The sequence below is a fragment of the Hemibagrus wyckioides genome, linkage group LG13, assembly GCF_019097595.1.
Source record: "Hemibagrus wyckioides isolate EC202008001 linkage group LG13, SWU_Hwy_1.0, whole genome shotgun sequence".
Classification (NCBI taxonomy): Eukaryota; Metazoa; Chordata; class Actinopteri; order Siluriformes; family Bagridae; genus Hemibagrus; species Hemibagrus wyckioides.
The window spans coordinates 976,413-994,105 of record NC_080722.1 but is presented as its reverse complement, the minus strand read 5'-3'; the positions used below and the strand labels follow the sequence as shown (position 1 = coordinate 994,105).

General features: G+C 45.1%; 1 protein-coding gene across 1 annotated transcript; it reads right to left on the bottom strand.

The window, feature by feature from the left end:
- Window positions 1-3,337: 3,337 nt before the first annotated feature.
- Window positions 3,338-17,670, bottom strand: qrfprb (pyroglutamylated RFamide peptide receptor b). The gene is made up of 7 exons (XM_058405838.1): window positions 17,268-17,670; window positions 15,554-15,915; window positions 10,756-10,914; window positions 7,345-7,406; window positions 4,837-5,072; window positions 3,875-3,972; window positions 3,338-3,621 (listed from the first exon to the last, which is right to left on the bottom strand). Exons 2-7 carry the CDS (start codon window positions 15,909-15,911, stop codon window positions 3,356-3,358), a joined length of 1,179 nt encoding a protein of 392 aa, XP_058261821.1. The 5' UTR covers window positions 15,912-15,915; window positions 17,268-17,670; the 3' UTR covers window positions 3,338-3,355.
- Between the last annotated feature and the right edge of the window lie 23 nt (window positions 17,671-17,693).

Sequence of the window (17,693 nt, the reverse complement as noted above, 5' to 3'; positions counted from 1 at the left end):
GTAAGATCAGAAGATGAAGATCTGAACAATTCTGCTCTCATACTGCAGCAGCTACATGATTATTGTGTATAACTGAATAACATTCAGAGATATTACTGTTTAAACCATCAGTCTAACTAACAGGACACACCTGGACACACCTGGGCAACAGAAACACCTGGCAGTCACATGATCCTGAGCTTCACGGAAAAGGTGCTGTGGTGTTAAAGATGTTTAGATGGAAATATCAGGAAGTGAAGCCGGAATTCTGTTTATTCAAACCCAAATGTCTTCAGTGAATGTAAAAAACAATTCAAAAAGAGTCCAGAGGAGTCTGTACAGATGTTCAAAAGGAACATCTGTATTATTAGTGATGTTCTGCTGAGAGACTCATGTACAGTTCACTACAGGAAGCGTTATCCTGCAGATCAGACGTAATCAGAGCACAGATCCTGCCCTAAGTTCAACTGTGACCAATCAGAGCAAAGATCCTGCACCACTGTAACCAATAGGCACTCAGTACCCACCTCCTGCACCACTGTAACCAATCAGCAGTTAGTTTAGAGTGTTTATCATTAAATCTGATGTAACATTTTTTATGAAATAACAATCACATGATTATAACTGAATAAAATCTCATCTCTCACTTAGAGATAAAAACATGAGACACTGAAGATAAAGATTCTTAAAGAAACATCTCCTCATGACGTCTTGTAGAGAAGTTCACCTCGTGCCTCCTCCTGCATGGACCTCAGTAATAAGTGTGATGGTGAATGATACCACAGATCACTTTCTGACTCATCACCTCCTGCCTGAACACCTCCTGACTCATCACCTCCTGACTCCTGACTGAACACCTCCTGACTCATCACCTCCTGACTCCTGACTGAACACCTCCTGACTGAACACCTCCTGACTCCTGACTGAACACCTCCTGACTCATCACCTCCTGACTCATCACCTCCTGACTCATCACCTCCTGCCTGAACACCTCCTGACTGAACACCTCCTGACTCCTGACTGAACACCTCCTGACTCATCACCTCCTGACTCATCACCTCCTGACTCATCACCTTCTGACTGAACACCTCCTGACTGAACACCTCCTGACTCATCAGCTCCTGACTCATCACCTCCTGACTGAACACCTCCTGACTCATCACCTTCTGACTGAACACCTCCTGACTCATCACCTCCTGACTCCTGACTGAACACCTCCTGACTCATCACCTCCTGACTCCTGACTGAACACCTCCTGACTCATCACCTCCTGACTCATCACCTCCTGACTCATCACCTCCTGCCTGAACACCTCCTGACTGAACACCTCCTGACTCCTGACTGAACACCTCCTGACTCATCACCTCCTGACTCATCACCTCCTGACTCATCACCTTCTGACTGAACACCTCCTGACTGAACACCTCCTGACTCATCAGCTCCTGACTCATCACCTCCTGACTGAACACCTCCTGACTCATCACCTTCTGACTGAACACCTCCTGACTCATCACCTCCTGACTCCTGACTGAACACCTCCTGACTCATCACCTCCTGACTCCTGACTGAACACCTCCTGACTCATCACCTCCTGACTCCTGACTGAACACCTCCTGACTGAACACCTCCTGACTCCTGACTGAACACCTCCTGACTCATCACCTCCTGACTCATCACCTCCTGACTCATCACCTCCTGCCTGAACACCTCCTGACTGAACACCTCCTGACTCCTGACTGAACACCTCCTGACTCATCACCTCCTGACTCATCACCTCCTGACTCATCAGCTCCTGACTCATCACCTCCTGACTGAACACCTCCTGACTCATCACCTTCTGACTGAACACCTCCTGACTCATCACCTCCTGACTGAACACCTCCTGACTCATCACCTCCTGACTGAACACCACCTGACTCCGGACTGATCACCTCCTGACTCATCACCTCCTGACTCATCACCTCCTGACTGAACACCTCCTGCCTGAACACCTCCTGACTCATCACCTCCTGACTGAACACCTCCTGACTCATCACCTCCTGACTGAACACCTCCTAACTCATTACCTCCTGATTAAACACCTCCTGACTGAACACCTCCTGACTGAACAGCTCCTGACTGAACAGCTCCTGACTCATCACCTCCTGACTCATCACCTCCTGACTCATCACCTTCTGACTGAACACCTCCTGACTGAACACCTCCTGACTCATCACCTTCTGATTGAACACCTCCTGACTCATCACCTCCTGACTCATCACCTTCTGACTCGTCACCTCCTGACTGAACACCTCCTGACTGAACACCTCCTGACTCATCACCTCCTGACTGAACACCTCCTGACTCATCACCTCCTGACTCATCACCTCCTGACTGAACACCTCCTGACTCATTACCTCCTGACTGAACATCTCCTGACTCATCACCTCCTGACTCATCACCTTCTGATTGAACACCTCCTGACTCATCACCTTCTGATTGAACACCCTGACTCGTCACCTTCTGACTCGTCACCTTCTGACTGAACATCTCCTGACTGAACACCTCCTGACTCATCACCTCCTGACTCATCACCTCCTGACTCATCACCTTCTGACTGAACACCTCCTGACTCATCACCTCCTGACTCATCACCTTCTGATTGAACACCTCCTGACTCATCACCTTCTGACTCGTCACCTCCTGACTGAACACCTCCTGACTCATCACCTCCTGACTCATCACCTCCTGACTGAACACCTCCTGACTCATTACCTCCTGACTGAACATCTCCTGACTCATCACCTCCTGACTCATCACCTTCTGATTGAACACCTCCTGACTCATCACCTTCTGATTGAACACCCTGACTCGTCACCTTCTGACTCATCACCTTCTGACTGAACACCTCCTGACTGAACACCTCCTGACTCATCACCTCCTGACTGAACACCTCCTGACTGAACACCTCCTGACTCATCACCTTCTGACTCGTCACCTCCTGACTGAACACCTCCTGACTCATCACCTCCTGACTCATCACCTCCTGACTGAACACCTCCTGACTCATTACCTCCTGACTGAACACCTCCTGACTCATCACCTTCTGATTGAACACCTCCTGACTCATCACCTTCTGATTGAACACCCTGACTCGTCACCTCCTGACTCATCACCTCCTGACTCATCACCTCCTGACTGAACACCTCTTGACTCGTCACCTCCTGACTCGTCACCTCCTGACTCATCACCTCCTGACTCATCACCTCCTGACTCATCACCTCCTGACTGAACACCTCTTGACTCGTCACCTCCTGACTCGTCACCTCCTGACTCATCACCTCCTGACTCGTCACCTCCTGACTCATCACCTCCTGACTGAACACTGTGATGATACTCAGGTGGTCTGCTCATGGAGTTCTGTGCTCTTGGTGTTAGCGTTAGCGCTGGTTATTTGACGAGGCTTGGTGAAGTGGACCCGGACGTTGCGCACTCTGGTCCTGCGCAGGAAGGTGGACACGGCCGAGATGCAGCTCTGCTTAAAGCTTTCGTTCATGAAGGCGTAAACGATGGGGTTGTTGAAGGAGTTGGAGAAACCGATGGCCTGAACCACGGCCATGATCATGTTGAGGGTCACCTCATCATACTGGTGCTCCAGATTATCTGAGGAGAAAACGCAACACACACACACTTTCTCAGGTGAAAGGTGAGAGGTATAGTAAGAAGAACCTGGTGAGAGAGAGATACACAGACTAAAGGACTAAAGTGCCACTGCAGCACTCTCTCCAGGTGCAGATGAAGTGAGGGTTAAACACTGCACCATCAGCAGCTAATTCAGAGGAATTGTGGGTAACGGTGAAATATGGAACATTCTGGAGTAACTGCTGGACAGATGAGGTGTCAGTGTTCTACTCACTGTACTCGAACAGCATGTGGACGGTGTGGAAAGGAGCCCAGCAGATGGTGAAGAGCAGCACGATGGTGATCATCATCTTCACCGCACGTTTCTTCTTCCTGTGTGAAAAACAAGCGTGACAGATGTTCAGCAGGAGGCAGATGTGTTAGGATTATTACCTTCTGCCTACGCACTGCATTAGTTCTGTTCCATCACACCAGGACGTCTCATCTCCGAGACCTGAAACCTGGAAAAAAAAACCAAGCTCCAACACCTCAGAACTTTTATAGCGAGTGAACACGTTTATTTAGCCATGTTCCTCAGAATACTGCTAGCACAGATGATGCTGCGGTTACACTAGCAGGTGACAGGTCACTTGGGTCACTTTGTACAGTAACCTGTACTTTTATTTGTTGTGGGTGTGGCCCGTCCAGAGGTTTTTTTAACACTAACTTCATCCATGTTGTAGATTAGCAAAGAGCGCTAACTGTACTGTGTGTGAGTGTGAGAATAAGGAAGGTTTCAGTTGAGCAGAGCGTTCTGTTAGCACTATTTCAGTCACGAGGCTATAAACGTACAGTCTCTCTGTAATAATAATAATAATAATAATAATAATAATAATAATAACTCAAATTAACTCAATAGAGGTGCTAATATTTAGTCATAGCCTTTTATAATTTGTGACCCATTGTCATGGCAACACCTGAACACTATGCTTGATCAGACCAAGTGTGAATAAGTGTCACCTGATGGAGAAGAAGATTCACTGAAGGGGAAAGGACGGACATTTACTCCTGTAAGTGTTTACTTCTGCTGCATGACCTTATCTAAGTGAACTTTGACCTGTAACTTCCTGTGATGACATCGTCTCTGGTAGCCAATCAGAAACAAGCGTCAGGACTGTTGTCTTTTTTTTTTTTAAATGGAGGAGCTGCTTATCATGTCCTTTAAGTATGTGTGTGTGTGTGTGTGTGTGTGTGTACCTGCAGATCTTGTTGATCTGGCTTTGGTTGATGGTATGGAGGACGGAGGTGTCCCCCACCCTCTTGCAGATCCACAGCTCGATGCTGATGCGTGTGTAGAGGAGCAACATGGCGGCCAGAGGCAGCAGGAACAGAGCCACCATGATGAAGGTGGTGTAGGTCTTCCTCTGAAGCTCTGAGCTCCACAGCTCCTGACAGCATACATGATGATTCTCATACAGGAAGTCATATTTCACCTGACGCACACACACACACACACACACTGATCAATACAAATCAATCAGTGACCTTGTTGCTGCTGCTGCTCTTTTCCATCACATTCATTTCCATCAATTTCAGTTCCACAAATGACAGTAACTCTCACCCACCTGAGTTACCATGGCAACAGTACAGTATGCTCCAGGAGTAACCTCCTCGCTGTCAGAGGTGCTGTTGTAGTGTAGAGTTGTGTAGAGTTGTGTAGAGTATTATTGAGTTGTGTAGTATAGTGTAGAGTTGTGTTCTGTTGTGTAGAGTAGTGTAGAGTTGTGTTCTGTAGTGTGGTGTAGAGTTGTGTAGTGTAGAGTTGTGTAGTGTAGAGTTGTGTAGTGTTGTGTTCTGTAGTGTAGTGTAGAGTTGTGTAGTGTAATGTAGAGTTGTGTAGTGTAGCATTGTGTAGAGTTGTGTAGTGTAGCATTGTGTAGAGTTGTGTAGAGTAGTGTAGAGTAGAGTTGTGTAGAGTTGTGTTCTGTAGTGTAGTGTAGATTTGTGTAGTGTAGAGTTGTGTTCTGTAGTGTAGTGTAGATTTGTGTAGTGTAATGTAGAGTTGTGTAGTGTAGTATTGTGTAGAGTTGTGTAGTGTAGCATTGTGTAGAGTTGTGTAGAGTAGTGTAGAGTAGAGTTGTGTAGAGTTGTGTTCTGTAGTGTAGTGTAGATTTGTGTAGTGTAGAGTTGTGTTCTGTAGTGTAGTGTAGATTTGTGTAGTGTAATGTAGAGTTGTGTAGTGTAGTATTGTGTAGAGTTGTGTAGTGTAGCATTGTGTAGAGTAGTGTAGAGTAGAGTTGTGTAGAGTTGTGTTCTGTAGTGTAGAGTTGTGTCGAGTTGTGTCGAGTTGTGTCTCAGTACTGGTCCAGGAGCTCACACACTGAGATCATCAACCTAAACCTCAGACTGAGAGTCCAGCAGAAGAGCTCTGTCACAAGCTGGGATGATTGACCTGTTTCACTAAATCCCTCCAGACTCAGCTCCAGCTTGTGGAATTCTCCTTCACCTGGATGGAGAAGGTCTGGTAGCACATGCTCCTGAAGATCTCCTGCTCTGTAATTTACTGCTGTTTCCTGTTAAAGGGATTGTATTGATTGATGCATCATTCAGCACTTTAACCTTTTAATCGATGGTTTGTTCTAATCCTGAGAACTGATCAATCACACAGCATGAGCTTTAATAATCCTGAGCAGGAGCTCACACTTCATCAGAACATCAGGAGCTGTGGAGGTCCAGAATGTTTTAATGAACAACCAGCAAGTGGAACATCTCAGAAATCAGGGATAATCACACACACACAGCAATAGTTAAGATTTCTGTTTTCTAATCACACGGCTGCACAAACCCACACTTAATCATCTTCTCCATTACCTGCTGGGACACACCCACTTTTACACCATACTCCACATCAGTCCACTTTATTAATTTACTGGACATTATCATCATCATCATCATCATCATCACCACCACCTTCATCTAGTCACAGAATAATAATGATACTGAAGATTTCAGCTCTGTTAATCACACACTTCTGCACTACTCTACTAAGCTCTGTAGGATAAACAGTCTGAGTTGTGATCACTGAAAACTCCAGGAAGAAGAAGAAGAAGAAGAAGAGGAAGAAGATAAAGATGAAGATGAGGAAGGTGAAGAAGAAGAAGAGGAAGAAAAATGGTTTAAGATGGAGACAGAGTCTACAGAGTGTACAGAGTGTACAGAGTGTGTGATTGTGTGAGTGTGCGAGTGTGTAAGTGTGTGTGTGTGTGTGTGTGTGTGTGAGTGTGTGTATGTGTGAGTGTGTGTATGTGTGTATGTGTGTGTGTGTGAGTGGGTGTGAGTGTGTGAGTGTGTGTGTGTGTGTGTGTGTGTGTGAGTGTGTGTGTGTATGTGTGTGTGTGTGTGTATGTGTGAGTGTGTGTGTGTGTGTGTGTGAGTGTGTGTGTGTGTGTGTGTGTGAGTGTGTGAGTGTGTGTGTGTATGTGTGAGTGTGTGTGTGTGAGTGTGTGAGTGTGAGTGTGTGTGTGTGTGTGTGTGTGTGTGAGTGTGTGAGTGTGTGTGTGTATGTGTGAGTGTGTGTGTGTATGTGTGAGTGTGTGTGTGAGTGTGTGAGTGTGTGTGTGCGTGTGTGTGTGTGTGTGTTTGCAGCCGTGAGAACTGTGCTCAGTTTAAACTGGACACTGACTTTTAGAATCTGGACATTTCTGTAAATCTCCTCATTAATCTGTCAGGAAAAGGCTGAGAGAGTTGACCACTCTAATAACTTACCTCTAACTGCTGGACGAACAGCATGGGCAATCCTACCATGACTGAGATCATCCACACCAAGCCTGGAAACACACACACACACACTTGAGTTATCATTTTTCTGCCTGAGGGAACGAGACAGGTGGACATGGAGCTCAGAGGGATCATCACATCCACACTCTCCACCTTCTCCTGCTGTGTGGTCAGGTGGACATGGAGCTCAGAGGAGCCACAGCTCATGTCCTCTGGGATTTATTCCACATACATGAGTGTGACTTCCTCTATCAGATGTTTAAGTTTCTGAGACCTGGCTATTTTCTGCTGAAAGCTGCATGAAATGATCTGATCTGGAAGCGTGATGAATGAAACATCAGACTTGACCTGCTTCTGGACACACTGTCCATCAAACAGATCAACCTTTTAAAGATCTTTCTCTTTTTTTCTTTTGGCTTCATTTCCAGTAATACAGCCCTGAGAATTCAGCTTCAGACTGATTTCAGTTTCAGCTTCAGCTTCTTCATCTTCTTCAGGACAGAGTATATCACACACACACACACACACACACACACACACTGGATATCTTCTATTTATATAATGATAATAAGAACCTTTTTATTTCCTAAAACTCAGAGTATATAAAACTTTAAAAGCCTCTCTATTAAAACTGCAGGTTCTTCTAATGTAAAAAAACCCCAACTTTTTCTTCTGAAGATGTTCCCATGATGACTTGGATTTGTGCTCCGGCTCGTTATGGAGCTGAAACATGAGGTTCTTCTTCATCTTCAGCTGTGGATCAGAGACCTGCAGGGTTTGAGCTGAAAGTATTTAGAGATATTTATGATTCCCTCTATCCTGACTCCAGCTGAAGAGAAGCAGCTCTGTAGTGTGATGCGTGCTTCACTGTGGCTGTGATGAGCTTCAGGTGATAACCTTACATACACTATACTGCCAAAAGTATTGGGACACCCTCCATCATTGAGTTCAGGGGTTGGGCTCCGCCCCTTAGTTCCAGTGAAAGGAACTCTTAATGCTTCAGCTTCATACCAAGACATTTTGGACAATTTCATGCTCTTTGTGGGAACAGTTTGGGGATGACCCCTTCCTGTTCCAACATGACTGTACACCAGTGACCAAAGCAAGGTCCATAAAGACATGGATGAGTGAGTTTGGTGTGGAGGAACTTGACTGTCCTGCACAGAGTCCTGACCTCAACCCTATAGAACATCTTTGGGATGAATTAGAGTGGAGACTGTGAGTCAGGCCAAAGGTTTTGGGACACCTGCCTTGACATGCACATGAATGTAATATGGAGTTGTCCTGCCATTTATAGCTTCAACTCTTCTGGGAAGGCTTTCCACAAGGTTTAAGAGTGTGTTCCTTTCAGATTAAGAGTTCCTTTCACTGGAACTAAGGGGCTGAGCCCAACCCCTGAAAAACAACACCTGAACTCAATGATTTGTAGGGGTGTCCTAAAACTTTTGCCAATATAGTGTATCCTTGTAGAATACTGCCCCAAAAAGTTCTAGCTTGGTGTCATCACAACATAACCCATCTCACCACGTGGTTTGAGGTGATATAGTTGGGCTGTCCATCACCCAGATATGTGAGGAATTGACCAGTGTCCAGTACTCGCCTGATATTCCTGCAGCTGGAGTATGACTTAAAAAGGGGTGTGTAATATCCTGTAATGTTTATTAATTAAACATTCAGGCACTGAAATGAAATACTGTTCAAATTATTTTCGAATTTTATGTCACTAAGTTTCAGGTGAAGGTCTACACACACACACACACAGTTTAATAAGTTTTCTCCAGACTCTAATCATGATCTTTCCACTAATCCTACACAGATGTCCTGCACTGATATAACACACACACACACACACACACACATCATCTTTTAAAAACCACACGTATGTCCAGGCAGCATTGCCATAGCAACAGTCAGAGTTGATTTCTGTATGTAATTCTGTGCTGCTTGTGTCTCAGTGTACATCAGTGTGTGTGGCTTCAGTCTTTTCCTCACTCCACATCATGTCCTCTCTCTCTCTCTCTCTCTCTCTCTCTCTCTCTCTCTTTCTCTCTCTCTCTCTTTTTTATTAGCAAGACAATTAATCAATTATACAGTATAAAATACATAACCTGGTCACTGGATTCTGATTGGTCAGTACTTTATCATCTCTATTGAACAGCACATTAACAGGGACGTGTTCTGCAGAGGCTCCACAAAAACCAACAGCTGAAGGTGAAGTGGTGAAGAGAAATTTGTTAATCAAATGTTTGTGGAAGGAGTCTCCAGTGTCAGAGTTCTCAAGGCAGAGGAGTTTACAGATCGAAAATCGTATAATGTAACAGTTCCTACTGCATTTGATTCAGTACCTATTGTACTTTAATCAGTACCTACTGCAGTACCAGTCTGCAGAGTCTCAGCAGAAGCACTGTGTCATGTATCTTCTGACTGATGAACACTGAGGTGGATCTCCTCCTCCCTCCATGTGCTGTGTTTGTCCTGCTCTACAGTAGAATATTAGAGATACTCAGCTTCTGTCCTCGACTCATCCCCGTGTGTTTTTTCCGTGATTGTGTTTATCTGTGCCTTGTTTCCTTCTGATTTTAGATGACTGTCGTGTGATTTCCTGTTGATTTGCTTCATCTCCTCTGCTTTCTGCCTTTCCCTTAATTGTCCACTGATGTGAAAAAGATTTCTGGATCAATATTCAACAAAAAAACAACACACACGTGAATCTTCAGCACTGGCCTGTTACACCCTGGTGTATTATTACTGCCCCCTTCCACCCTGGTGTATTATTACTGCCGCCTTACACCCTGGTGTATTATTACTGCCGCCTTACACCCTGGTGTATTATTACTGCCCCCTTACACCCTGGTGTATTATTACTGCCCCCTTCCACCCTGGTGTATTATTACTGCCCCCTTCCACCCTGGTGTATTATTACTGCCCCCTTACACCCTGGTGTATTATTACTGCCCCCTTACACCCTGGTGTATTATTACTGCCCCCTTCCACCCTGGTGTATTATTACTGCCCCCTTACACCCTGGTGTATTATTACTGCCCCCTTCCACCCTGGTGTATTATTTCTGCCCCCTTCCACCCTGGTGTATTATTTCTGCCCCCTTACACCCTGGTGTATTATTACTGCCCCCTTACACCCTGGTGTATTATTACTGCCCTGCAATCATGGACATGTTCATTTGGAGCTCTGGAATGATATCAATTTAGACGATTCGCTTGTCAAAGCATCGTGTCGTTATCACTGCTGCTGTCAATCAGAGCTGTGATACAGAGGTGTGATGAAGAGCTTCACCTGTGATACAGAGGTGTGATGAAGAGCTTCACCTGTGATACAGAGGTGTGATGAAGAGCTTCACCTGTGATACAGAGGTGTGATGAAGAGCTTCCAGAGACTCACCCAGCATTCTGTAGGCTCTCTGGGGCGTGTACTGCCTCTTCATTTTTAGTGGATGGACGATGCCCTGGTATCTCTCCACTGCGATACACGTCATAGTGAGAATCCCCGTCACGATCGCCATGGTCTGGACAAACGGGACTGTCTTACACACCAACACACCTGTAAACAACAACAACACACACCAACACACCTGTAAACAACAACAACACACACCAACACACCTGTAAACAACAACACACACCAATACACCTGTAAACAACAACAACACACACCAACACACCTGTAAACAACAACACACACCAACACACCTGTAAACAACACACACCAACACACTTGTAAACAACAACAACACACACCAACACACCTGTAAACAACAACAACACACACCAACACACCTGGAAACAACAACAACACACACCAACACACCTGTAAACAACAACAACACACACCAACACACCTGTAAACAACACACACACACCAACACACCTGTAAACAACAACAACACACACCAACACACCTGTAAACAACAACACACACCAACACACCTGTAAACAACAACACACACCAACACACCTGTAAACAACAACAACACACACCAACACACCTGTAAACAACAACAACACACACCAACACACCTGTAAACAACAACAACACACACCAACACACCTGTAAACAACAACAACACACACACCAACACACCTGTAAACAACAACACACACCAACACACCTGTAAACAACAACAACACACAACAACACACCTGTAAACAACAACAACACACCAACACACCTGTAAACAACAACAACACACACCAACACACCTGTAAACAACAACAACACACACCAACACACCTGTAAACAACAACAACACACACACCAACACACCTGTAAACAACAACACACACCAACACACCTGTAAACAACAACACACACCAACACACCTGTAAACAACAACACACAACAACACACCTGTAAACAACAACAACACACACCAACACACCTGTAAACAACACACACCAACACACCTGTAAACAACAACAACACACACCAACACACCTGTAAATAACAACACACACCAACACACCTGTAAACAACAATAAAACACACCAACACACCTGGAAACAACAACACACACCAACACACCTGTAAACAACAACACACACCAACACACCTGTAAACAACAACAACACACACCAACACACCTGTAAACAACACACACCAACACACCTGTAAACAACACACACCAACACACCTGTAAACAACAACACACAACACACCTGTAAACAACACACACCAACACACCTGTAAACAACAATAACACACACCAACACACCTGTAAACAACAACACACACCAACACACCTGTAAACAACAATAAAACACACCAACACACCTGTAAACAACAACACACACCAACACACCTGTAAACAACAACACACACCAACACACCTGTAAACAACAACAACACACACCAACACACCTGTAAACAACAACAACACACACCAACACACCTGTAAACAACAATAACACACACCAACACACCTGTAAACAACAACACACACCAACACACCTGTAAACAACAATAAAACACACCAACACACCTGTAAACAACAACACACACCAACACACCTGTAAACAACAACACACACCAACACACCTGTAAACAACAACAACACACACCAACACACCTGTAAACAACACACACCAACACACCTGTAAACAGCAACAACACACACCAACACACCTATAAACAGCAACAACACACACCAACACACCTGTAAACAACAATAAAACACACCTACACACCTGTAAACAACAACAACACACCACCACACCTGTAAACAACAACAACACACACCAACACACCTGTAAACAACAACAACACACACCAACACACTTGTAAACAACAACAACACACACCAACACACCTGTAAACAACAATAACACACACCAACACACCTATAAACAGCAACAACACACACCAACACACCTGTAAACAACAATAAAACACACCTACACACCTGTAAACAACAACAACACACCAACACACCTGTAAACAACAACAACACACACCAACACACCTGTAAACAACAACAACACACACCAACACACTTGTAAACAACAACAACACACACCAACACACCTGTAAACAACAATAACACACACCAACACACCTGTAAACAACAATAACACACACCAACACACCTATAAACAGCAACAACACACACCAACACACCTGTAAACAACAATAAAACACACCTACACACCTGTAAACAACAACAACACACCAACACACCTGTAAACAACAACAACACACCAACACACCTGTAAACAACAACAACACACACCAACACACCTGTAAACAACACACACCAACACACCTGTAAACAACAACAACACACACCAACACACCTGTAAACAACAACAACACACACCAACACACCTGTAAACAACACACACACACCAACACACTTGTAAACAACAACACACCCCAACACACCTGTAAACAACACACACCAACACACCTGTAAACAACAACAACACACACCAACACACCTGTAAACAACAACAACACACACCAACACACCTGTAAACAACACACACACACCAACACACTTGTAAACAACAACACACACCAACACACCTGTAAACAACAACAACACACACCAACACACCTGTAAACAACAACAACACACACCAACACACCTGTAAACAACAACAACACACACCAACACACCTGTAAACAACAGTAACACACACCAACACACCTGTAAACAACAACACACACCAACACACCTGTAAACAACAACAACACACAACAACACACCTGTAAACAACAACACACACCAACACACCTGTAAACAACAACACACACCAACACACTTGTAAACAACAACACACACAAACACACCTGTAAACAACAACACACACCAACACACCTGTAAACAACAACACACACCAACACACTTGTAAACAACAACACACACCAACACACCTGTAAACAACAACAACAACAACACACACCAACACACTTGTAAACAACAATAACACACACCAACACACCTGTAAACAACAACAACACGCATGATGTGGCTTTTAAAGATCTGCAAACAAACATCAGAGAGAGTGGAGTGATGGAGACAGTGCTGTGATGGAGAGAGTGGAGTGATGGAGACAGTGCTGTGATGGAGAGAGTGGAGTGATGGAGAGAGTGGAGTGATGGAGAGAGTGGAGTGATGGAGACAGTGCTGTGATGGAGAGAGTGGAGTGATGGAGACAGTGCTGTGATGGAGAGAGTGGAGTGATGGAGAGAGTGGAGTGATGGAGACAGTGCTGTGATGGAGAGAGTGGAGTGATGGAGACAGTGCTGTGATGGAGAGAGTGGAGTGATGGAGAGAGTGGAGTGATGGAGAGAGTGGAGTGATGGAGACAGTGCTGTGATGGAGAGAGTGGAGTGATGGAGACAGTGCTGTGATGGAGAGAGTGGAGTGATGGAGAGAGTGGAGTGATGGAGACAGTGCTGTGATGGAGAGAGTGGAGTGATGGAGAGAGTGGAGTGATGGAGAGAGTGCTGTGATGGAGAGAGTGGAGTGATGGAGAGAGTAGAGTGATGGAGACAGTGCTGTGATGGAGAGAGTGGAGTGATGGAGAGAGTGGAGTGATGGAGAGAGTGGAGTGATGGAGACAGTGCTGTGATGGAGAGAGTGGAGTGATGGAGACAGTGCTGTGATGGAGAGAGTGGAGTGATGGAGAGAGTGGAGTGATGGAGACAGTGCTGTGATGGAGAGAGTGGAGTGATGGAGAGAGTGGAGTGATGGAGAGAGTGCTGTGATGGAGAGAGTGGAGTGATGGAGAGAGTGGAGTGATGGAGAGAGTGCTGTGATGGAGAGAGTGGAGTGATGGAGAGAGTGGAGTGATGGAGAGAGTGCTGTGATGGAGAGAGTGGAGTGATGGAGAGAGTGGAGTGATGGAGAGAGTGGAGTGATGGAGAGAGTGGAGTGATGGAGAGAGTGGAGTTATAGAGAGAGTAGAGTGATGGAGACAGTGCTGTGATGGAGAGAGTGGAGTGATGGAGAGAGTAGAGTGATGGAGACAGTGCTGTGATGGAGAGAGTGGAGTGATGGAGAGAGTGGAGTTATAGAGAGAGTGGAGTGATGGAGAGAGTGGAGTGATGGAGAGAGTGCTGTGATGGAGAGAGTGGAGTGATGGAGAGAGTGGAGTGATGGAGAGAGTGGAGTGATGGAGACAGTGCTGTGATGGAGAGAGTGGAGTGATGGAGAGAGTGGAGTGATGGAGAGAGTGCTGTGATGGAGAGAGTGGAGTGATGGAGAGAGTGCTGTGATGGAGAGAGTGGAGTGATGGAGAGAGTGGAGTGATGGAGAGAGTGGAGTGATGGAGACAGTGCTGTGATGGAGAGAGTGGAGTGATGGAGAGAGTGGAGTGATGGAGAGAGTGCTGTGATGGAGAGAGTGGAGTGATGGAGAGAGTGGAGTGATGGAGAGAGTGGAGTGATGGAGAGAGTGCTGTGATGGAGAGAGTGGAGTGATGGAGAGAGTGGAGTGATGGAGAGAGTGGAGTGATGGAGAGAGTGGAGTTATAGAGAGAGTGGAGTTATAGAGAGAGTGGAGTGATGGAGAGAGTGGAGTGATGGAGAGAGTGGAGTGATGGAGAGAGTGGAGTGATGGAGAGAGTGGAGTTATAGAGAGAGTGTAGCGTGATTACAGCACTGACACAGAGAAATGAAAGGAAGCATGGAGTGGAAGGTTATCATCGATCGTCACACGGCCTCACTCAGCGCTCACCTCCGAGCCACTGAGTTGAGATGTTCTGCAGGAGAGTGAAGGGGACGCAGAAGAAGGTGATGAGCAGGTCACTGATGGCCAGAGAGCAGATGAAGATGCTGGTGGCGCTCTGACTCCAGCCCTTCCTCACCACCACACACACCACCAGACTGTTCCCCACCAGCGCCAGCAGGAAGATCAGCGTGTACATGATAACGAAGGTGGCCTTGGCTGCGGCCGGCAGCTCGGGGACGTACACCAGGGGCTGGATGTTGTAGGTGTGGATGAACTCCTGACGGGAGAGGTTGTAGTAGCGCAGCAGATCCTGGAGCACCTCAGGCGTGATCTTCATCGTTGCCATGTCTGTGGGCGTCGTCATCCTGCTGTATTTAAATCAACACTTATTAATGATATTGTTCTGTTCCCTGTGCTTACACATGTTAATGTAATAATAATAATATAATACTGGCTTCTTAAATGATTTAAAATGAATCATTTTGACTTTTTATTAATCTTTACATGCGACTCGACTATATAAACCGGAGGAGGGACACTGCTTAAATTCCCTGACCACATCAGTGGCTGTGACTCTGGAGCAGTGAGAGCAACATGTTCACAATCAACTTTACCTGTATATCAGACACAAGAGATCTGAATCTCTGTGGGGTGGGGATGTGGTAGCTAAGGTGCTGGACTACTGGTTGGAAGGTGGAATCCCAGGTCCACCAAGCTGCTGGACCCCTGACCAATACCCTTAACCCTCACCTGTAAGTCTCTCTGGATAAGGGAGTCTGTCAAATGCCGTAAATGTAAATAAAATTTATCACAGAGTATTGGAGTATATATTAGAGTAGACACCTGATCGGCCATAACATTATGACCAGTGCCAGGTGAAGTGAATAAGACTGAGTATCTCCTCATCATGGCACCTGTTAGTGGGTGGGATATATTAGGCAGCAAGTCAACATTTTGTCCTCAAAGTTGATGTTAGAAGCAGGAAAAATGGACAAGTGTAAGGATTTGAGTGAGTTTGACCAAAAGGGCCAAAGTGTGATGGCTAGACCACTGGATCAGAGCATCTCCAAAACTGCAGCTCTTGTGGGGTGTTCCCGGTCTGCAGTGGTCAGTATCTATCAGTGGTATTATTATTATTATTATTATTATTATTATTATGTGTAAGACAAATCACAACTATTCTCTTTAACTGTAATAATAAAAACATTAAAACATCACCATTTCAAATGAAAGAAGGCTTTAAGCCCCGCCCACTTTTCTACAACCGGGTCAAGTAATATAACCATAAAACTTTTAATTGTCTGTTTAATTAGATAAATAAAAATTAATACCATGTCAATCTAAGCAACATATAAAATACATTCTTTTCAGTTTCAAACTAGTATTGTTTTATATTTCTGCAGCTCAGGTGTCTGAAGAAATAAATAAAAAATAAAATTCCTTTGAAATAACATGATGAACATCTCTCTCTCTCTGTCTCTCTCTCTGTCTCTCTCTCTCTCTCTGATCTGATCTGAGCTTCTGCTCTGCTGAGATTTTAGATCTGACATTATTTGGTATTTAGTGCTTTGACTCATCATTATTAAAGATCTATTACATTAGTGAGCTCTTATCTCATTGTCTCCACCCCCGAGCCCCCGAGCCTCTCAGTCTATCGTGTACCTGACAGATACTTTACAGAGTAAAGGATTCAGACAGACAGGAGAGCAGAAGATCTTACCTTCCAGTGGAGGAACCTGAAGACTGCGCTTTAATTCCAGACCAGACAAATCAAGCGTATTAAAGTAAAGTTATCTCTGCGGAAAGTAAATATTCTCTCTCTCTCTCTCTCTCTCTGTTTCTCTGACAGCAGTGAGGAGAGAAATCACTAATTTCAACAGGAAGTATGTACAGCTCTCTCTCTCTCTCCGCTCCTCCACTCGGTTTTTTTGCGCGCTCCCGACGCACCTCAGTCTTTCTGTCACCCGCGCGCCCTGCATCGTGTGAGCGCTCTGCTGGAGGAGATTCTTCTTCTTCTTCTTGTTCTTTATCTTAAGTAAAGTGAAAATGTGGTTTTATTTGTGATAAAACAAACAGGAGAGAAGAGTAAAGCAGGTAAAATGAAATAGATCTGGATGGAGAGATCACATAATGGATGGATGGATGG